Here is a 23,087-nt window from a genome sequence, read left to right on the forward strand (position 1 = left end):
GTCCTTATCTGCCTTCCAAGTTAGGGCTCCTTGGAATTTTTCTCTGGGTAGCGATGCTGAATGAGCCTCTAAAGCTTAGTGGCCCTGCATTTTCTGCCTTAGGCTGCTGCCGCTTTTGGCTCACCAGTAGCAGGCTGATTGGGAAGCTGACATTTCTGATGCCACCTTGATTAGGTACCTTGCAACATATCGTGTGAAATAAGTCCCAGGGCATTCAGTTTTTTTCTGGAATTCATGCTAGAGGATCAGGATGATTTGAATTTAGTTCTGATTTATTTGTCAATGTCAGAAATAAGGGAGTTCCCTGAATATAGATGCTGGAGAGACAGGCTAGTGCTGGGGAAGAAGGATGTATTTTTCACTTAGTGGGTTCTAGATTTGGGGCAGTTTTTCTCTTCTCTACTATATGATTGTTTTTGACAAGTTTTATATTTCCTGATTCACCTGTCATTGGATAGGTCTTATCGTGAACCCTTCACTGGTGTTTGGGGTTGTGTACATTTTTAGGCATATGTAGGATACTGACATTTTATGTTATAAAACTAAATTTTTTAGAAAGATTGGCTTTATTATATACATGCTGGCAAGTTAGGTGTGCTGCCACCAAGTGGTGGAGTACCTCTGGTCAGCTACCCAAAGACACAGATGGGTTTTGTTAGAGTCTCTCAGTGGTAATATTCTGCTTTCTCCTCAGTAGACCATGGATTTTCCAGGGTTTGCATTTTTTTTTTCAGGCTTTACATTTTTAAAATTTTATTGAAACATGGAAAATTAAGTAAGACTAAGTAAAAAAATTAAGTTTCCAACTACAAAATGGGTTTAATATAATCTTTCTCTGAGAACTATTAATAAATATTTAATAAAATGACATTTATGGAAATATTTAACTTGGGTATATAAAAATTGCCAGTTGATACTGGGAAGTGTTATGGTGCTATTTTGGGGGGGTGGGGGGTAGATGCCTAAATAATGTGGTATATCTATACCAATTTTAAATTTGCTTTTATGAAGTCAAATTTTTTTTCAAATTAAAAAAAATCCTTCCTATTTGTCTGTTTTTGAGTCTTAGGTAGATTGAAGTCACTGTCTCCTTTGCTATTTTCATCAGTCACAAACATTAAAGTTAGAAGTCTTCATTTGTCTTTTCAAACCTCCCCTTTTAGACACTTTCCTGTCTCTGAGCACAGAAGATGAGAACAAGACCAATACCATTACCTCGGCCTTTTTGTGGCTGAGAGTATAAGCCCGGTGAATATGTTTACTAGTTCTAAAAAGCCTCTATACCGATTTGCCATGGTCACTTTTAGTAAAAGATGAATTGCCTGTTCCACTCCATCTCATCTCTTCTTGGATTGCTTTAGATTAAAAACAAAAACAAAAACAAAAAAACCCAAAAAACTTCATAAGTATTTCTTTCTTGAAAGTTTAGCATCCATCACTTAAGCAGAACACAGAATTTGAACAAAACTTGAAAATGACTTTGGAAGCTGGAAAACTCATCAGAAAGTGGTGATGGGCCCTGCTTCTATAAGTTTTGACTGTCCACAGAAAGCCTTTCTCCTGGATGGGTGGTGAGCCCCTTGAGGGCAGAGATGGTGGGTCTTGTCTGGTGGGTGACTCTGTAGAGCAGTACCTCACAAGTTGGCTGGGTTTCATTACACCCAGGGGACAGGCAGTGTCTCATGCCCAGCAACCCCAGGGCCAGTGCCAGGTTCTGTCTTCCAGACATGGAGTCAGTGATGGCAGACACAGATTTCCTTCAGGATGTCCTCTTTCTTGTGTAAGGGGCTGGACCCAGAAGCAGTAGCTAACAGGTAGACAGACTGGCTCTACGGGAGGGAGAAGGCAGAGACCTCGGCCAGAAGATGGAGCATGGTGGGGGTGGGGGGGGATGCATGCCAGGGAACCGGAAGTGACTCTGTCTCATCACGGAGTATGCCTGTTTCCAAATGGAGCAAGTGTGACAGTCAACCCCGCTTCTCCCAGCACCCAGACAGGAACACTTTGTCAGAGCCATGGTGACTCAGACAAATGTTTTCTGGATGATTTACTGACATATCCGCATGTGTGTCCTGAAGGCCTGGCCCTTTCCTCTGAGACGCTCCCTCTTTGCCTGCCCCATCCCATTCTAGGTCAGGCAAAGGCCAGCCTTGGATCTGAGAACTACTCAAAACCACCTAAACCCTCTTGTCTGTTAGACTGTTCCATGCCATTTTAAGCTTTCATCTGTTCGCAATGATAGTAATTCATGTGCCGGGTTTTGCACAGAACCTCCTCCTGGCCTGGTGCCTGGGGCAAGGTTTCAGCCTAGTGCTGTGACATGTCCCTGTGCCCCAGCTCCCTTCCCTGGAAGGGAATGTGCACTCATCCCCCCAGGGTAGGCTGTTTGCTTCTGCATGACACTCAGGCCTCCAACCCATCTGCTGAAGGGAAACTCCCTGTTTTGGACGTGGAGGAAGGCCAGAACCGTTCCCAGCCCTCACCCAGCCCTGACAGTGGTGTGAAAGTCCATTCCGATGTCTGCAAATTGGTCCAGAGCTCATTCTGTGTATGCATAGGATTATTTAGCTCTTACCTGTGCACCAACACAGAGAGTGAGCTGAAAATCCTCTAGCTTTTTCGTACTGCCCCTGAACACATAGGCTAATGAGGGGAAACCAGTTCTTGCCCTTGGGAAGGCTTGTAGTCTGTTTGAGGTTCCAGGATCCACTGGAGATGACAAAATTGAACATTCTCAGGGCAATGGTTCAACAGTCATGCCAGGTAAATGGGCTTCACCAGAGAAAACTAATTGGACATAGAATTTGACCTGGATTTTTTTTTTTAAGATTTTATTTATTTATTTGACAGACAGAGATCTCAAATAGACAGAGAGGCAGGCAGAGAGAGAGAGAGGAAGAAGCAGGCTCCCCGCTGAGCAGAGAGCTCAATGTGGGGCTCCATCCCTGGACCATGGGATCATGACCCAAGCTAAAATCAGAGGCTTAACCCATTGAGCTACCCAGGCGTCCCTGACCTGGATTTTTAAAGAAGTAGGTAGATTAGAATCCTGGTGCTGGAGACAAGAGGGTCTGTAGAGATCAGCCAAACCAACCCTTTACTTTGAAAGGGCGAAGTCCTGTACAGAGAATGCTGGGACATGGCCAAGGCCACCCAGCCAGCCAGTGGTGTTGCTGGGACCAGCTGCAACCCAGAGCTGCCCCCCTGACATGGACAGAGCCTGTGGGACAGTAGGTGGCCCCCAGAACAGCATGCGCTGGAGGTCAGGAACTCCCCACAGTCATAAACAGAGGATTACTCCACACACACACATGAGCTTCTCGTGCCTCTGAGCTGGCTGCAGGTGCAAACAAAGACCGCTGGAGCCTTGACTATTTAGTTTCCAATTCCAAACATGCCTCCCTTCTTTGGGCTCCTCTGTTGGTCTGTCTGTGGCCTCCCGTGCTGTTCTCAGGCTACCCGCTTGTGCCTAAGCTCACAGGGTTTTTCTTCCACATACGTCATGGTGACCTCAGCAGTGCCCTGGGCCTGGGCAGCCCTGGCTCAGTGCCCGAGGGAAGGAAAAGGAGGGATGGCTGCAGGATGAGGTTCTCCTGCTCCATGGGAAGGAGAGCTCCTGTGTTGGTAAAGCCCAGTGGGCATGCAGGGGTGACTGCATGAGGGGTAGCTGAGGGTATCTGTGTTGGTGGGTGTGTTTGGGCATGTATCTGCCTGTGTTGTAGGCAAATAGGGGTGGGCTTTCGAGAAGGTACCATTTCCTGAGAAGGAGAGGGGGAGAGTAAAAGTGTGCACAGGTACAATTCGACCAAAGACTGTTTCCTAGAGGAAACATGTGGTTTATTAATGAGGATTCCACTGGCTCTGCCAGGAAACCGAAGCCCAAAGGAAGAGATTGGGGATCCTGTGTGAGGGTGGGGAGAGCTGGGGAGCAGCAGGAGGAGAAGGTGTGGTGATAACAATGGATTGGGGTGAGCAAGGAAGAATCACTGCTCTGTCCCCTGGCAAGCGGGAACAGCCCTGGTGGTGGGGGTCAGGCAGCCCTGGCCCCACCTTTGCAGCCTCACTCTGACCCCCCTCTCTTTTCTTTCTCCCTGTTTTGGAAAAGCTCCTTCGGTCTTTTGTTGGGGTGACTGAGGCATTGTGGTTAGACAGGAAGGTGGACCTGATCTTCAGTTTACTCCTTACAGATATCTGAGCAGTAACTATAATGACTTTTTTTCCCTAGTTGAAAGATAACTGTCTTGCACCCAGCCTGACTGTGGGGGAAGGAGGGGATGTAGGCAAGGCCTGAGCAGCAGGGCCCTGGAGTTTGTCTGGCGGGACAGGGACAGGGGAGGGCTGTGTGGAAAGGTTGTGGTTTCAGTTTCCATTTTGTTCTTTCTTTCCCTCTGCTGCTTTGGTTTCTGTTTTGTTTCTGCCTCATGTTCTGAATGCCCCAGAAGAAAGGGATGAACCGCTCTGTGGGGGCAGGGTGGGAGGTGGGACAGGAGGCTGCTGTCAGGAAGGCTGCCTTCCCTCTCTGGCCAGCCAGCCCGACTTCTAGAAGCAATTGTTCTGTCCTTCTCTGGGAGTTTCTAAGCTCTTCTTCCCCTAGTCAAGAGTAGCTCCTTCCAAATGCCCTGCCCCCAAGCCAGTCTGACTTAGAAAGCAGGGACTCTTCCTTTGGTGAATGGAAGTTACATCTCAGAGACTGTGAGATGGTCAGGTGACCTGCCGATTAGCAAGGGCACCAGGGTCTGTGTGGCTAACCCTGGCTGGCCCCTCTGAGACAGCCATCCTTTGGAAAGCTGTGTACTATCACCTTGGTCCTGCTGTCACTCATGCCATTTCTGGAACTCTCTTTGACTATCTGAGCAGAGTTGACTTTATAGTAAGTGTTTTTTTAAAGGTGGCATCTAGGACAAGTCACGATGCAGATACAGAGGCCCTAGTGTGTTTCTTAGGCCATTAGGCCTGTCTCTCGTGGGGATGCTTGGAGTAATCAGCAAGCCTGAGTCTGTGCCATTTAGTACTTCACTACGTACTGGGGGTGGGGCTGGGTTGGCAGAGAGGGGAAGACAGAGAATCAGCCATAGCCTTGCACCGGACACATTTGCAATCAGCAATGTTTGTTTAAACAGCTTCATTTGAGTGGAATCAAGCAACAGACTTTAAAGAGGTGGAAAAATGGCAACCTTCTTTATTTGGCCTCCATTGTGAGGTTTCCCTGGGACTCTGAGTTGGGCTAGAGTTGAATTTGCTTCTGGAAGAATTGAGCCTGGGGGAATGACCAGGGGAAGCTCCTAGACCTGGAAACAGGGCAGGCACATTGTGAATCTTTGCTGTAGTAGTGGCTTAACCTTGGATGTGCGTTCTAATGACCAGGGAACTCCCCTTCCCCCCCCCCCCCCCCCACACACAGGGGAGCTTTTAAAAACGACTGATTCCAGCCCCAGACCAATTAGTCAGTCTTCTCACTTTCCAGAGGAGGAATTGAGGCTTTGATTTAGGACAAAGCCTTACCTTTGACCTTTGCCTCCACAGCTCTTGCTTCATAAGTCAGAGGCACAGGTGCAAAAGATATGTTGTTAAATGGGTAGAAAAGGCACAAATTCCATGGAATCATCATGACCTGGGAAAGTGAACAGAGAGTGTCTTCCAGTAAAGCAAACAAACAAAAACAAAAACCAAGAAACAAACAAAAAATAAGAAACTAAAATAAAAACCTCTGGATGTATTGATGTGGATTCTGAGAACTTGACAGAAAGCCAGCTGGTAGTTGATGCGTGAGCCAGCCAGGAGAAGTCCACAACAGGCCAGGGGGCCCTGCTATCTCTCAGAGCTCCTCTTTCCCGCTTGTTAGCCACACAGCCATCCAGGAGCCCTGCCCTCTGTGAAGGGCGAGTAGAGAAGAACCTTGCGGGCCAGGAAACACTCCTTCACCACACAGCATTCCCTGGAGAGTGGCTCATTTTTCAGTAAGACACTGTCTCTTCCAGTGTTCTTTTTAACCGCTTCTGACTATACCAATTAGAAACTGTAAAGAAGGTGCTAATGTGTCTTTAGCACTTTTCTTTACCATCTGCTAATTTCTGGTTGTTTCAGAAAGTGGGTGTGGTGTGGTTTGGGGCACTCTGCAGAGGACTGCTATTAGAGCAGTGATGAGTAGAAAAAGGTTAGCCCAGATCGGAGAGATGGAAGCAGAATTGAAAGGAAATCTGGATCCTGTAGCTGGAGACTCTCTAGGTCCGGAGGATGGCATGAGAACTCTGACACACATGGGTTATGGGGCTCTTTTCCTCCTCGGAGCGCCAGGGACCTTTCTTTCTGCTCAAATTCAGAATGGAGAGCTCAACCCATGAAATGATTTTAGGGAGATGCAGGCATAGCAGAGTTCTAGGGAAAAGGGTGCAGTGGGCTGGTCTGGGCTTCACTTGGTCTGGGACCTGGGGAGGCATTAGTGAGCAATGATTGGGAGAATGGGATTTCTGGAGGCCAAAGCTGTAACCCGGGGTGAAACCCTGGCCTGACAGGTACTCCACCCCTCTGTTCAGACTCCAGGGCAACCCTTAGCTTGAGGCATTCGTATCTTAATCCCTACCCCCAAGCTAAAGGCACTGAGTCCTCAAATGTGTGAAATATGGCTGGGATGATAACAGCAACAAAAATAGAGGAAGCAGATCCAAAGACCAACAAGTGGACAGACCATATGAGTGTATGAATGAGCTGGAAGTAGTTTAAAGAATGGTGAGTGTAAGCCTCCTCCAAAGACACTGGAATGTGGTACAAACAGCAATAACAGTCATGCCTAATAAAACCATTTTGGGGGACTGGGTTCAACAGTGTGCTGCTAAACTGTGATTCCTGATTGCCATAGGGGGCCACCAGGAGCCCAAAGGGTCAGTGGTAACACACCTATTCACTGGTTCCTCAGCGCCCACCACTGAGACATTCCATACCTGTACCGGCCAGACCTGGGACAGCCCTTGCTGTGCTCACAGCCTTGTGGATCAAAAGAAACTCTGGGGCCATCAGATGCGGGCAGGGCCTAGGGTACCCAGAGGTAACCCAGGACTTGCCCAGATATTTTAGATAAGCCTTCCAGGTCAGGTGTATGATAAGATGCAGAAACTTAATAATGATTTAACAGCAATTTAGAAGAAGAGAAGGAAGCCTGGGAAGGCAGATCTCCAGCAGGTGTCTGGTTGAGCACAGATTGCTATGTTGGGGGAAGGCAGCCACCAGGCCCTTCAGGGAAGGCCTCTCTAGGCCAAAATAGGAGGAGCTCAGTGTTTGCAAAAAGAACCAGAGAAGTGCACTGTGAGGACAGAAATCCTCCCAAGCCGGTGCTTCCAATAAATGACTCCATTTGAGAGAACATGATAATATATATAGAGAAAGCTGCCAGCATGTTTGACAGGCCCCTGTTGAGCATAGCTGTTGGTATGCCTTGCAGACTTTGCCCTGACTGTTTGCCTGTGTACTACCCACTGTTTATTGAAGCCTATTCTAATCTGATTTAGAAAAAGTGAATTATCCTTAAAATCCTACAAGTCACACCTAAGAGAGTCTAAGAAAGTCAAGGTATTATCTTTGAAGCACTGGGGGAGCCTCCTGGGTCTCATCCCAGACTGATTTTCATCATAATACCGGCAAGAGGTTCCCAAAATCAGCATTTTTTTTTTTAATATTTTATTTATTTATTTGACAGAGATCGCAAGTAGGCAGAGAGGCAGGCAGAGAGAGAGAAGGAAGCAGGCTCCCGCAGAGCAGAGAGCCCGATGTGGGGCTCGATCCCAGGATCCCGGGACCATGATCTGAGCCGAAAGCAGAGGCTTTAACCCACTGAGCCACCCAGGCGCCCCCAAAATCAGCATTTTTAAACAAGTGTCCTAGGTGGTAATGAAAATCACTAAAGTTTGAGAAGCCTTGGCACAAAATACTGCAAATGATTTTTTTGGGATATCACAACTTGGCTGAGTGAAAATAGCTCCAGTGACATGTAAGGAACAAAAGCATAAATGGTCTAGAACTGAATACAAGATGTATCCGATCAATCATAAAGTATATGTTTATGGCCTGGGCCTGAGGGCTCCGGAGAGTTCATGAAACAGTTTACCGTGCAGTTTGAAGGGGCTGTGATTTATCACAAAGGGTGCAAAGTTGGCCAAGGGGGTCCAGCTCTCAAGTCCCACATGGGAAACAAGTCCCTGTCCCAGATGGGTCAGGAGGGAGTGAGCAGCAGTTGAGTTCTTTCTCTAAAGTGGGAGGTGTGGGAGATGGGGAGGGTCACTCACTCTCCTTTCCCCTCCTTAGTGGACTCAAAGGCCTTTTGCTCCAAACTTTATCTTTCTATGCTTCCATCCTCCCCATATATAATGCAGTAGTACTCTGTCCCTGAACATTTCATTTGGGCTAACAAATATCATTTAAAGTGATTTTAAATGGGGAAAAGGAAGGCGACCTGTTATATTTCGGGTTAAACTGATTTACTCAAATTGCTCTCCGTGGAGCATACTGAGTGAGAGGAAAAGAGGTCTGGGGCCAGGAAGGCTTGGGGAAGAGCCAGGCTGGGTAACCAGTGTGGAGCTTGGGTAGCCAAAGAGCCATGTGGAGACCCTGGTTGTTTCCAGAGTTGGGAAGATGGGCCTGGGATGGGAGTGTACCAGAAGCAGAGTCTGATGACTTACTTTGACATTTCCTGTAATCATCTCAGAGATCAAGTAGGAAGATGGCTTCCCGGCTCCTCCCAGTCTCTGGGCTAATATGCTGAAACTGCCCTGACCAATGGTACCAATGCCTTTTCATTTGTAAACGCAAGTTCTGATCTCAGTTAACGACCTACCTCTTTGCAGCATGTGGCACTGCAGTTCCTCCTTGAAACCTTCTCTTCTCTGATTTCTCTGACTTCACTCCTCTCTTGGTTTTTCCTTAACCTCTCTGCATTTTTCCCCTCCGGCTCATCTGCTTTCTTCTCCCATCTCTTAAACACTGATAAAATTCCCGTTTCTATATTTGACTCCAGAAGTTTCTTTTCACCTTACTCATTTTCCTTGGGTCCTCTGTCACTTCTGTGTGTATCTAACACAGTTCATGAATGCATTCATTTGGCAAATATTATTGAATGCTTACTTGGTGCCCAGGCAATGTATGATTCTTGAGTCACAGTTGGCAACCCGGATTTCTTTAAATTTCCAGACCACATATCAAATGGCTTTCAGAATTTCATGTATGTAGGACATTCATAGATGTATATTTTAGGCTGTATTTCTTGAGATGGAGATTCAGGTGTGAATGATTTATTAAGGGCATTCTCTTCGGAAAAACTTCTAAGGGACTTGGATAAGCAGAGGAGGGAAGAGGTAGGACCCAGCAAGGATGTGGTCTCGGGTAGTCTAGCTGGAGACAGAATGAGGAGCCTCTGGAGTATGAATCACACTTCAAAGTTACTCCACCTTGAAGTAGAAGGTCTGAGCTTTGGCACCTTGTAATCGAAAGGCAGTGCCCTCCCACCCATCTGACCTGGTATGGGGTTGTCCCTGCCCAGGTGTCTCTCGGAGAAGTGTCACCCGTCAGCCAAAGGAAAGTCTCTAGAGATGGGCTCAGGTGTGAGCTGCTAGCAGCTGCAGACTGGGTGTGGTGGTCAATGAAGAAGTGGGACACTCACATCATCTCTTCTAGCAGCTGAGACTTACAAAGTACAGATTATGTTTCCAGCACCCTCATAAGTGCTTCATGTACATGAGCAAACATAACCTTTATGTACCCTGTAATGTAGTTTATTCCTGTTCATGTTTATCCCTGTTTTACAGTAAAGGGGCTGAGACATAGGGGTTAAACATAACTTTCCTGAGGCTCCTCAATAAGTGAGTGATGGAGCCAGGATTCAGACCAAGGAAGGTTGGTTCTAGATTCCATGCCCTTAATTGCTGCCTCACTCTGTTGAGTCTTAACACATGCCAGGCACTGTACTAGGCATTGTGGGGTCCAGCAGTGAAATCAGTACAAAAATCCCTGCCCTCCCTGATGTTACTTACCAGTGAGGGAAGATGGACTTGGAGTGAATACGTCAACTGTATGATCCAGATGGTAATAAGTGCTCAAGAGAAAAGTCAATAGGGGAAGGGTGGTAGAGAGTGCTAGGTGGTAGCTGTAACTTTGAAGAGGGTGGCCCAAGGGGGCCCGTATGTAGGAGGCATTTTAACAAAGATACAAAAGAGGTGGCTTCTCTGCTTCCACTCTGACCACTCCCTCTGGCCGACCCTGATTTACTTTCCCTCTACACAGCGGCAGGGAGATTCTTCCAAATCATCTGTTCATGTCCCTTCCCTGAATGACACCCTTCAGTGGTTCCTCACTGTCCTTAGGATAAATCCGGCACTCCTGCCATGGTATGATGTGCATCCTGATTTGGGGGTCTGCCTCCATTCCTGCCTCTTCTTGGAAGTCCTTCTTTTAATGTTGTAATGCCCACAGCAAGAGAAACCCACATAACCTATGTGTAAATATTGAAAAGTAATATAGCAAGCTAACGGACTGTTAAATAAAGCATCTACCCTCTGTTTTGACAAATATATTTTTATAGCGAATTAGGAGGCCAATTTCACATTTAGATTGGTTGGACTGCTCTGCGTTCCATGCTAGAACTTGGCAATCCAGGGAGACTGGCCCCTAGCCTATAGTAGCCTCCCTTCTCTGCCCACTGCCCAGGTCTGTCTTCTTGTACGTGTGTGGACACCCCAGCTCACGTATCTGTGTTCTAACCACATCCCCATGCTCACACTGGTGGTATTGTCTTTGGGGGACTGGACCCGGAAAAGAGGCACATGTGTGCCCAGGATTTAGGTTGAGAGTCTTTTGGGCAGAGAATTTTAGGGTTTTAGGTAGTAAGAGCTTAGAAGGTGGGTGGACTCTAGGTGGCAAGTTGCTTTGTTTCCTGGTGAGGGGAGGGTGTGCAAGAGGAGCGTCAGAACCCAGAACAGGGCTCTCTGAAGCAGTGAAGCAGCACCCTCTCATGACTCTCTGCCTCTTACTCATGTGCCCAGACCAAAGGGAATTGCTGGAACTTGTCAGTATGCCATGCTCTCTTGCTTCTGTGATTTTGTGATTTCACACAGACTGCCAAATGGAGGGCATACATTTGGAGACCTTGCCCTCCTTGTCCTCACCTCCTGTGAGCATCCTAATCTAACCCCCCATCATGGACCCTAACCTCCTCCCCCCCAGAGACAGAAACTCATGTAGTAGCAATATGGTTGAGTATATATATGATAAATATATAATATGATATAGTGATAGAGTGATATAATATGATACAGTGACCTGAGCGTGGGCTTCAAAGTCCTGGTTTTGACTCTCTGTTTAGTCACTTAATGGTCATTTGACTTTGGGCAAATTCCATGCCTCAGTTATTTCTTACATGGAGATAGCCAGATCAAGTTTATAAGTTATTGTAAGGATATAATGAAGTAATGGTGTCAAATGCCCGACCCCAGGCCCTGGCATAGAATAAGCATTGGTAAGAAGTTCTTTTCCCTCCCCCAACCATGCTCCTTCCTTGAAACCAGACATACTGAGCACCTTGGGAGATTAGGCTGTTCTCATAGAAAGATGCCAATTAGATTAGCTCTCAGCACTCAGCCCCTGGGCATCTGTCCCCATCTCCTGAGCTAGGGAGAATTTCATAGAGAGTATTCGTGCCTGATTTCTACTTTTGGTTGTCAGGGATTATTAGTTAATAGAGTTAATGCTGCTACTGACCACCACAATTAGATACAGGGATAGTCACACTCCAGCTCTTGGTGGCCACACTGTTGTTAGGGACGGAGATCTCACCTGTTAGCAGGACTACAGTGACAGCAGTGGAGCCCAAGGAGCAGGTAAACAAGGAAGGTGGTCATCTCTAAGGAAAGGCAAGACCACGGTTACCTTGCAGTGCCTGACACAGTGGGCCTGCAGCAAATGTGAGTCAAGCCAAATGAAGTTAAGAACAATGAGAGAAGCCAGTAAACTCCAATAGAAAAATGGATAAAAGAACTAATCAGGTGAGTCCCAGAGAAATGCATATGGGCCAAATAAGCTATAACTAGTAATCAAAGAAATGCAAATTTAAATGTAATGCAATATTTTTCCTAGAAAATGGGCAGAGATTTAAAAAATTCAGTGGCCAGTGCTGATGAGATACAGTAAGTGGGGCAACTCTCACCCATGGTTAGGGGACGTGCTTTTCTGTAAAGAACTAATGAGAATGATTATTTTGTGGAATAGGAATAAGATGGACTGTGTGTCATTAAATGTAATAGTTTTGAAGACATTTTAGGTATGAGAAAAAATTCTATGTTACAGTTAAAAGTAGAACAATATGCAGTATGAAAATTACATGCACAAAAAAGACAGGAAGGAAGTAGACCAGAGTATTATAGCTTCTTCCATTAACATCTCTTATGTAGATCTTTGAATATTTTAACTTTTCTGTAATTAGCAGGTGTTTCTTCTATAATGGGAAGGAAATTCCATAAATTAAGAAAGAGTCACTTTGCTTTCAGATGATAGGGCGGAGAAAATTATTTATGGAAGACTCGAACCATTTGCTGATTCAGTAAAAGTCAAAGAAGGAGAAGAGGCAACTCCTTTCCTTTGGAATGCAGGATTTGAGGAGGAACAAAAGACTCAGCCTTTCTCTCATGTTGAGTCTAGTCTTTTGTATCAGTAACAAGAAATGGAAAGAGTCTCCTTGCCCAGGAAGTTTTCTAACTGGGAAGCCTAAGTAAGCTGCTGTATTCTTGAGACAGTCACACAATCACGGGCTGTGGTCTCTTCACCAGTCTGACATTCTCATCGCTGGCTGATATTTGAGAATGAAGCCTGAAAAGGGGCTTTGTTTCCTTTTGTGGCCTAAATCCTCCAATTGTGGTCTTAACTCCAATAGCTCTAAATGATTGATGGATGGTGGGACACATCCGTGGGTCACCCAGCATGCACAGTAGTTTAAGCAAGTGCTATCTGGGAAATAAGAAACTAAATAAAACATCCTAAGATAATACTGTACCAGTATTTATATAAAAATTTGAATTAACCAAAATTTCTTTTGAGTTCTAGAATAGATACATAGGTTAAAAAAACTAAGGACATTGGGAGGAAAGACCCCAACTCCCAAAACAGAATTTCTTTCAAACTGACATAACTATTTTGACCTGCATTTCCCCCCCACTCATTTCTTAGGAGTTACAGTTGAAGTCCAAGTGCTGAAATAAATGTTGCTACTTAATAAGTTGTATGGCAACATCTTGAATCACTTAGCCTGACTACTTTTTGGTTTTCAAGATAGTCACTGTCACTTCATCTGGCCTTGATTTCAAGAGTAATTTCCCCTCTCTTAGCTTACCGAGACATGTCTTTTTACACCAAGCTGGTGTAATGGAAGTACATGAGAAAACTGGACTATATCCATGTTCCACCCTTGGCCATCTAAGAACACATAGCACAACTCAGCAACCTGATTTTTTAAAAAATTGATACACAGTTTGAACTATAAGTTACACATTTTAAATATAATAAATGGTACACAAAGCATTGATAACATATCAATGCTTTGTGTACCATTGTACCATTGGTAATCAACTGATAGAATCAGCCTTGAGCCCCCCTTTTTTTAATTTAAAAATTTAAATTTCTTATTATGTATTATTTGCCCCAGGGGTACAGGTATGAGAATCATCAGTCTTAGACAATTCACAGCACTCACCATAACACATACCCCCCACAATGTCCATAACCCAGCCACTCTGTCCCTCCCCTACCCCCCAGCAACCCTCAGTTTGTTTTGTGAGATTATGAGTCTTTTATGGTTTGTCTCCCTCCCAATCCCAGCTTGTTTCATTTTTTCCCTCCCTGCTTCCCACGACCCCCTGCCCTGCCTCTCAAATTCCTCATATCAGAAAGATCGTATAATTGTCTTTCTCTGATTAACTTATTTCACTTAGCATAATACCCTCTAGTTCCATCCATGTTGTTGCAAATGGCAAGATTTCTGGGGTTTTGATGGCTGCATAGTATTCCATTGTATATATACACCACATCTTCTTTATCTGTTCATCTGTTGATGGACATCTAGGTTCTTTCCATGGTTTGGCTACTGTGGACATTGCTGCTATAAACATTTGGTGCATGTGCCCCTTCGGATCACTACATTTGAATCTTTTTTTTTTTTTTTTTTAAAGATTTTATTTATTTATTTGACAGAGAGAAATCACAAGTAGAAGGAGAGGCAGGCAGAGAGAGAGAGAGAAGCAGGCTCCCCGCCGAGCAGAGAGCCCGATGCGGGACTCGATCTCAGGACCCCGAGATCATGACCTGAGCCGAAGGCAGCGGCCTAACGCACTGAGCCACCCAGGCGCCCGAATCTTTTTTTTTTTTCTTTAAAGATTTTGTTTATTCATTTGACAGAGAGAGAGAGAGATCACAAGTAGGCAGAGATAGACAGAGAGGGGGGGGAAGCAGGCTCTTTGCTGAGCAGAGAGCCGGATGTGGGGCTCAATCCCAGGACCCTGAGATCATGACCTGAGCCGAAGGCAGAAGCCTAACCCACTGAGCCACCCAGGTGCCCTACATTTGTATCTTTAGGGTAAATACCCAGTAGTGTGATTGCTGGGTTGTAGGGCAACTCTATTTTCAACTTTTTGAGGAATCTCCATACTGTTTTCTAGAATGGCTGCACCAGCTTGCATTCCCACCAGCAGTGTAGGAGGGCTCCCCTTTCTCCACATCCTGCCCAACTTCTGTCATTTCCTGACTTGTTCATTTTAGCCATTCTGACTGGTGTGAGGTGTTATCTCACTGCAGTATTGATTTGTATTTCCCTGATGATGAGTGATGTTGAGCACTTTTTCATGGGTCTTTTGGCCATTTGGATGTCTCCTTTGCTGAAGTGTCTGTTCATGTCTTCTGCCCATTTCTTGATTGGATTATTTGTTCTTTGGGTGTTGAGTTTGTTAAGTTCTTTGCAGATTTTGGATATTAGCCCTTTATCTGATACATCATTTGTGAATATCTTCTTAGCTAGTTATTCTGTCAGTTGTTTTTGGTTTGGTGACTGTTTCCTTTGCTGTGCAAAAACTTTTGATCTTGGTGAAGTCCCAATAGTTCATTTTTGCCCTTGCTTTCCTTGCCTTTGGCGATGTTTCTAGGAAGAATTTGCTGTGGTTGAGGTCAAAGAGGTTGCTGTCTGTGTTCTCCTCAAGGATTTTGATGGATTCCTGTCTCACATTGAGGCCTTTCATACATTTTGAGTCTGCTTTTGTGTGTGGTGGAAGGAAATGGTCCAGTTTCATTCTTCTGCATGTGGCTTCCAATTTTCCCAACACCATTTGTTGAAGAGACTGTCTTTTGTCCATTGCCCATTCTTTCCTGCTTTGTTGAAGATTAGTTGGCCATAGAGTTGAGGGTCCATTTCTGGGCTTTCTATTCTGTTCCATTGATCTATGTCTGTTTTTGTGCCAGTACCATACAGTGTTGATGATTACAGCTTTGTAATAGAGTTTGAAGTCTGGATTGTATTGCCACCAACTTTGGTTTTCTTTTTCAACATTCCTCTGGCTATTCAGGGTCTTTTCTTGTTCGGTATAAATTTTAGGATTATTTGTTCCATTTCTTTGAAAAAAATGGATGGGATTTTGATAGGGATTGCATTAAATGTATAGATTGCTTTAGGTAGTGTAGACATTTTCACAATATTTGTTCTTCCAATCCATGAACATGGAACATTTTTCCATTTCTTTGTGTCTTTCTCAATTTCTTTCATGAGTATTCTATAGTTCTCTGAGTATGGATTCTTTGCCTCTTTGGTTAGCTTTATTCCTAGGTATCTTATGGTTTTGGGTGTAATTGTAAATGGGATCGACTTTGAATTTCTCTTTTTTCTGTCTTGCTCTTGGTGTATAGAAATGCAACTGATTTCTGTGCAATTATTTTTAATATCCAGATACTTTACTGAATTCCTGTATGAGTTCTAGCAGTTTTGGTGTGGAGTCTTTGGGTTTTCCACATAACATATCATATCATATGCAAAGAGTGAGATTTTGACTTCTTCTTTGGCAATTTGGATGCCTTTTATTTCTTTTTGTTGTCTGATTGCTGAGGCTAGGACTTCTAGTACTATGTTGAATAGCAGTGGTGAGAGTAGACATTCCTGCCAGTTTCCTGACTTTAGGAGAGAAGCTCACAGGTTTTCCCCATTGAGAATGATACTCTCTGTGGGTTTTTCATAGATGGCTTTGATGATATTGAGGTCTGTACACTCTATCCCTACGCTGGGAAGAGTTTTGATCAAGAAAGAATGCTGTACTTTGTCAAATGCTTTTTCAGCATCTATTGAGAGTATCATATGGTTCTTGGTCTTTCTTTTATTAGTGTATTGTATCACATTGATTTATTTGTGGGTGTTGGACCAATCTTGCAGCCCAGGAATAAATCCCACTTGGCTGTGGTGAATAGTCCTTTTGATGTATTGTTGGATCCTATTGGCTAGTATTTTGGTGAGAATTTTTGCATCCCTGTTCATCAAGGATATCAGTCTGTAATTCTCCTTTTTGATGGGGTCTTTGTCTGGCTTTTGGATCAAGGTAATTCTGGCCTTATAAAATGGGTTTGGGAGTTTTTCTTCCATTTCTATTTTTTGGAAGAGTTTCAGGAGAATAGGTATTAATTCTTCTTCAAATGTTTGGTAGAATTCCCCTGGGAAGCCATCTGGCCCTGGGCTCTTGTTTTTTGGGAGATTTTTGATGACTGCTTCAATCTCCTTACTGGTTATGGGTCTGTTCAGGTTTTCTATTTCTTCCTGGCTCAGTTTTGGTAGTTTATATGTCTCTAGGAATGCATCATTTCTTCCTGATTGTAAAATTTGCTGGTGTATAGTTGTTCATAATATATTCTTATAATTTTTTGTATTTCTTTGATGTTGGTTGTGATCTCTCCTCTTTCATTCATGATTTTATTAATTTGAGTCCTTTCTCTTTTCTTTTTGATAAGTCCGGCTAGGAGTTTATCAATTTTTTAAAAAGATTTTATTTGTTTATTTGACAGACAGAGATCACAAGTAGGCAGAGAAAAAGGCACAGAGAAGGAAGCAGGCTCCCTGCTGAGCAGAGAGCCCTATGTGGGGCTCAATCCCAGGACCCAGGGATCATGACCTGAGCTGAAGGTAGAGGCTTTAACCCACTGAGACACCCAGGTGCCCCATCAATCTTACTCATTCTTTCAAAGAATCAGCTCCTAGTTTCATTGATTTGTTCTACTGTACTTCTGGCTTCTGTTTCACTGATTTCTGCTCTGATATTTATTATTTCTCTTCTTCTGGATTTAGGCTTCCTTTGCTCTTCTTTCTCCAGCTTCTTTAGAAATAGGTTTAGGTTGTATACTTGAGACCTTTCTTGTTTCTTGAGAAAGGCTTGTATTGCTATATACTTTCCCCTCAGGAACGCTTTTGCTGTATCCCAAAGATTTTGAACAGTTGTGTTTTCATTTTCATTTGTTTCCATGAATTTTTAAAATTCTTCTTTAATTTCCTGGTTGACCCATTCATTCCTAAGTAGAATGTTCTTTAGCCTCCATGTATTTGAGTATTTCCAACTTTCCTCCTGTGCTTGAGTTCTAGTTTCAGAGCATTGTGGTCTGAAAATATGCAGAGAATGATCCCAATCTTTTGGTACCAGTTGAGACTTGATTTATGACCCAGGATGTGATCTATTCTGGAGAATGTTCCATGTGCACTAGAGAAGAATGTGTATTCTGTTGTTTGGGGATGGAATGTTCTAAATATATTTGTGATGTCCATCTGGTCCAGTGTGTCATTTGAAGCCTTTATTTCCCTGTTGATCTTTTGCTTAGATAATCTGTCCATTTCAGTGAGGGGGATGTTAAAGTCCCCTACCATTGTTGTATTATTGCTGATGTGTTTCTTTGATTTTGTTATTAATTGCTTTATATAATTGGCTGCTCCCATGTTAGGGGCAGAGATATTTTAAATTGTTAGATCTTCTTGTTGGGCAGACCCTTTAAGTATGATATAGTATCCTTCCTCATCTCTTATTAGAGTTTTTGGCTTTAAATCTAATTTGTCTGATGTAAGGATTGCCACTCCAGCTTTCTTTTGATGTCCATTAGCATGGTAAATTGTTTTCTACCCCCTCACTTTAAATATGGAGGTGTCTTTGGATCTAAAATGAGTTTCTTGCAGACAGTGTATCGATGGGTCTTGGTTTTTTTTTTTTTAAATCCTTTCTGTTACCCTGTGTCTTTTTATTGGAGCATTTAGTCCATTTACATTCAGGGTAACTATTGAAAGATATGAATTTCATGCCATTGTATTGCCGGTAAGTTGAATGTTACTGTATATTGTCTCTGCTCCTTTCTGGTTGGTTAGTTTTAGGCTCTCTCTTTGCTTAGAGGACACCTTTCAATATTTCCTGTAGGGCTGGTTTGGTGTTTGCAAATTCTTTTTGTTTTTGTTTGTCCTGGAAGCTTTTTGTCTCTGATTCTATTTTCAATGACACCCTAGCTGGATATAATATTCTTCTCATTTAATGCTCTGAATATATCATGTCAGTTCTTTCTGGCCTGCCAGGTCTCTGTGGATAAGTCTGCTGCCAATGTAATATTTCTACCATTGTATGCTACAGACCTCTTGTCCCAAGCTGCTTTCAGGATTTTCTCTTTGTCACTGAGACTTGTAAGTTTTATTACTAGATGACAGGGTGTGGACATATTTTTATTGATTTTGAGGGGGATTCTCTGTGCCTCCTGGATTTTGATGCTTGTTCACTTTGCCAAATTAAGGAAATTATCTTCTATAATTTGCTCCAATATACTTGCTGCCCCCCCCTCTCTCTTTTCTTCTTCTGGGATACCAATTATTCTAATATTGTTTTATCTTATGGTATCACTTATCTCTCGAATTCTCCCCTCATGGTCCAGTAGTCATTTGTCTATCTTTTGCTCAGCTTCTTTATTCTCCATAATTTGGTCTTCTATATCACTAATTCTCTCTTCTGCCTCATTTATCCTAGCAGTAAGAGCCTCCATTCTTGATTGTACCTCATTAATAGCTTTTTAAAATTTCAACTTGATTAGATTTTAGTTCATTTCTCCAGAATGGGATTTTATTTCTCCAGAAAGGGATTCTTTGGTATCTTCCATGCTTTTTGCGGGTCTGGCTAGCACCTTGATAATTGTCATTCTGAAATCTAGATCTAACATCTTACTAATGTCCGTATTGATTAGGTCCCTAGCCTTTGGTACTGCCTCTTGTTCTTTTTTTGAGGTGAGTTTTTCTGCCTTGTCATTTTATCCAGGTAAGAATAGATGAATGAGAGAACAAAATACTAAGAGGGTAGCAATGACCCGAGAAACATATACACTAATAAATCGGGAAGAAACCCAAAATGGGGGGTGGGGAAGGGGAGAAAATAGGGGGAAAATATATATATACATGACTGGTGAATAGAATGGAGCCACACACTTGATTTTGGATGTATTTTGTTCTGTTAGAAGAAACTTCCTCGCAAATTTTAAAGAAAGAAAAACATATATATACAACAATAAGGGTAAACATGATGAAAGGATGGAATATGACTGTAAAGATGAGAATTTAAAAATATTCTAAAAAAGGAATTGATAAGAAGTGGTTGAAAACAAATTTTAAAAAGAGGAAAGAATGTGATCAGGCTGGAGACTAGAAGAAAGCCATGCACTAGATTTAGGGTATATTTTGATCTATTAGAAGAAATTGTATCCCAAGATTTTAAAGGAAAAAACCCTATATGTATACAAAAAATAAGGTTAAATACAATGAAGAGATAAAATATGACTATAACAATGAAAATTAAAAAGGGTTTTTAAAGGGGTATTGAAAATGTAAAGTAGTTGAAGAACGTTGAAATAGGAAAGAGGAAAAATAAAAAAATAGAATAAGAAAAAAATAAAATTAAAAAAATTTAACTTCAAAGACTAACATAAGGAAAAAGTCATAAATGCTATGTGTTGCTTTCCCCTAGCTCTGGAGTTCTGCAGTTCTCACTGATAAGTGAACTTGGTCTTGGCTGGATGTTCTTGCTGATCTTCTGGGGGAGGGGCCTGTTGTAGTGATTCTTAAATGTCTTTGCCCAAGGCGGAATTGCACCACCCTGGCCAGGGGCCAGGCTAAGTAATCTGCTCGGGTTCATCTTGGGAGCTTTTGTTTCCTGAATGCTTTCCATACAGCTTTGGAGGATGGGAATGAAGATGGCAGCATCCCAATCTCTAGCCCCAGAGGAGCCAAGAGCTCAGGACCCCACTCCTCAGTCAATCCCTCCTGTCTCCCAGGTCTCCGGCCGCACTCCATGCTCACCTTGCCTGTGACTGAGCATTTCTGTCTCTGGCACACGGCCCCTTTTGAAGTCTCCAAACCCAGCAGATTCCTGAAGTGTGCTCCTGTGCCAGTCCTCCTGGTGGACGAACGAGGGTGTCTCTCCAGATCTGCCACTTGTGGAGTCCCTGATCGAAAAGCAGTGGTCTGACTTTGCCTTGTATCATGGTTTATGGCAACCCCGAGCTGAAAGCTCATTCCTCGGCTCCATCTCTGTAGCTGGCTTCCCTACTCCGATACCTGGAAGCTCTGCCACACTCAGACACCCCTGGTCTTTCTGTGACCCTGAAGGTCCTGAGACCTGTGAGGATTCTACCACCCCTACCTACCCCCCACTTAGTCACTGGAGCTATGTCCCTCCTCGTAGCAGACTTCTAAAAGTTCCAATTTTGTGTTCCCCTGCTCTGCTGCTTGCTGGGAGCTGGCCCCTACCCCCGCAGTCAATCTTCCTGTGGCTTTGGATTCACTTCTCTGCCCGTCCTACCTTCTGGAAAGTGGTCAATTTTTTGTTCCTGAAATTGCTGCTCTTCTTCTCTTCTATCTCCTGTTGAGTTTGTAGGAGTTTAGAGTGGTTTGATACCTATCTAGCTAAACTCTTGGGACCTGATGATATTTAGGTCTCCTACTCCTTCACCATCTTGCTCCTCTCTCAGCCTGGAGCCCTTTATGGAAAAAGATTTTTTTGGCCCAGTTTGGGTTCAGTGGTAAAGCATACCAGTGTCTGTCATTGATCTGGGCATAGGAAAGAGCAGAACTCATACCAAAGACTTTCCATCTCACATTTAAGGGCAGTAGGGTCCTTGTCTTTAGGGAGCTTGCATTCAAATGGGGAAAGCAGGATTCATGCCAGGAGCAAGAAAATGAGACAAAAAAGTAAAACACAATTAGGAACCCTTGAACAGTACCCATCAAAACAAGTACAATTGACTGTAGGGAAAGCTGAGAACTTGCTAAGTACTTGGAGAAGTCAGAATGCCCTTGCTCAGATGGGGTTGATCTGCAACAGTTTTCTGGGGCAGTGCATTTTGAGTTGGATTGGAAGGCAGCCAGGAGACATGGTGTGAAATTGGAGGGGTAGTCTAGATTAAAAGGAAAGTGGGTTTCTGGGTGTTTTTTGACTGTGTTCCCTAAAGTCTCAGCCACCCAGAGTGACCATGCCTGACCTTTGACCTCCCCACAGCGAGGACGTGTGCAAACGTGGCTTCACCGTCATCATCGACATGCGGGGCTCCAAGTGGGACCTCATCAAGCCTCTTCTCAAGACACTGCAGGAAGCCTTTCCAGCCGAGATCCATGTGGCCCTCATCATCAAACCCGACAACTTCTGGCAGAAGCAGAAGACCAACTTTGGCAGCTCCAAGTTCATCTTTGAGGTGAGCCAGACCTCTCTCATAGCTCCCTCTTTCACTTCCCCTTCTGCTACCCACACATTTCTTGCTTCTGCTTTTCCACCTATCCTATGATATGCTGCATGGCAGGAGCTGATGTTTCAGGATTCCTTGGCTATTGTGGCCTTATCAGTGAGTCTTGGAAGGAGTAAGAGGCCCAAGAGATTGTCCTGGACTCTTAGCCAGTCCATTGTAATGTTGACCTTGGCCAGCTGGCGGCTCCCGCCCCACGGGCTGTGTGCTCTCATACATGCCCTTTCTGAGGCAGGCTGTGGTCATTAATGTGTGGATGGATCTCAGCCTTTGCCCTTGACTTTCTACCTTCTGCCTACCTCTACCCTGCCTTCCCCCACATCATTGAGTCCCCCTCTCTCTGTCTGCCCCTCACAGACAAGCATGGTGTCCGTGGAGGGCCTCACGAAGCTGGTGGACCCTTCCCAGCTAACCGAGGAGTTCGATGGCTCCCTGGACTACAACCATGAGGAGTGGATTGAGCTGCGACTCTCCCTGGAGGAGTTCTTCAACAGCGCCGTGCACCTGCTGTCCCGCCTCGAGGACCTGCAGGAGATGCTGGCCCGGAAGGAGTTCCCTGTGGACGTGGAAGGCTCGCGGCGGCTCATTGATGAGCACACGCAGCTCAAGAAGAAGGTGCTGAAGGCCCCCGTGGAGGAGCTGGACCGGGAGGGGCAGCGGCTGCTGCAGTGTATCCGCTGCAGTGATGGGTTCTCTGGACGCAACTGTATCCCGGGCAGCGCCGATTTCCAGAGCCTGGTGCCCAAGATCACCAGCCTCCTGGACAAGCTGCACTCCACCCGGCAGCACCTGCACCAGATGTGGCACGTGCGCAAGCTCAAGCTGGACCAGTGCTTCCAGCTGCGGCTTTTTGAGCAGGATGCCGAGAAGGTAGGAAGGGAGCTGCTGGACCAAGCGGCACTTGGGAGAGGGGGCACGTAGCTTTGGAGGGAAACTTGGGCTGCTAGTCCTACTTCCTGATTAATACTTTTGTGGAAAGCTTTAAAAAAATGTGCCTGCTGGGGGTACCTGGGTGGCTCAGTCGTTGAGTGACTTACTCTTGATGTCAGCTCAGATTGTGATCTCCAGGTTGTGGGATTGAGCCCCCGTGGGACTCCATGCTGAACATGGAGCCTGCCTGAGATTCTCCCTCTCCCTCTGCCCCTCCCTACCTTTCCCCACCTGGCTTGTGCATGCTCTCTCTCTGTCTCTCTTTCAAAAAAAAAAAAAAAAAAAAAAAAAGGAAAACGTGCCTACTGGTTTTGGCTGATCTATTTCAATCATATATTTGGTCATTGATCACTGACTTT

The 23,087-nt window shown here is 44.4% G+C and overlaps 1 protein-coding gene across 16 annotated transcripts in view; it reads left to right on the forward strand.

The window, feature by feature from the left end:
- The window catches only part of KALRN (kalirin RhoGEF kinase), a 656,868-nt gene that overhangs the window by 205,068 nt on the left and 428,713 nt on the right, over window positions 1-23,087 (forward strand). For all 16 annotated transcript variants that reach the window (XM_059391106.1, XM_059391108.1, XM_059391110.1 and 13 more), the window contains exons 4-5: window positions 21,558-21,750; window positions 22,156-22,668. In XM_059391106.1, the coding sequence (XP_059247089.1) occupies window positions 21,558-21,750; window positions 22,156-22,668 (706 nt within the window). The remainder of the gene's footprint in view (window positions 1-21,557; window positions 21,751-22,155; window positions 22,669-23,087) is intronic.

The sequence above is a fragment of the Mustela nigripes genome, chromosome 2 (genome assembly GCF_022355385.1).
Source record: "Mustela nigripes isolate SB6536 chromosome 2, MUSNIG.SB6536, whole genome shotgun sequence".
NCBI lineage: Eukaryota > Metazoa > Chordata > Mammalia > Carnivora > Mustelidae > Mustela > Mustela nigripes.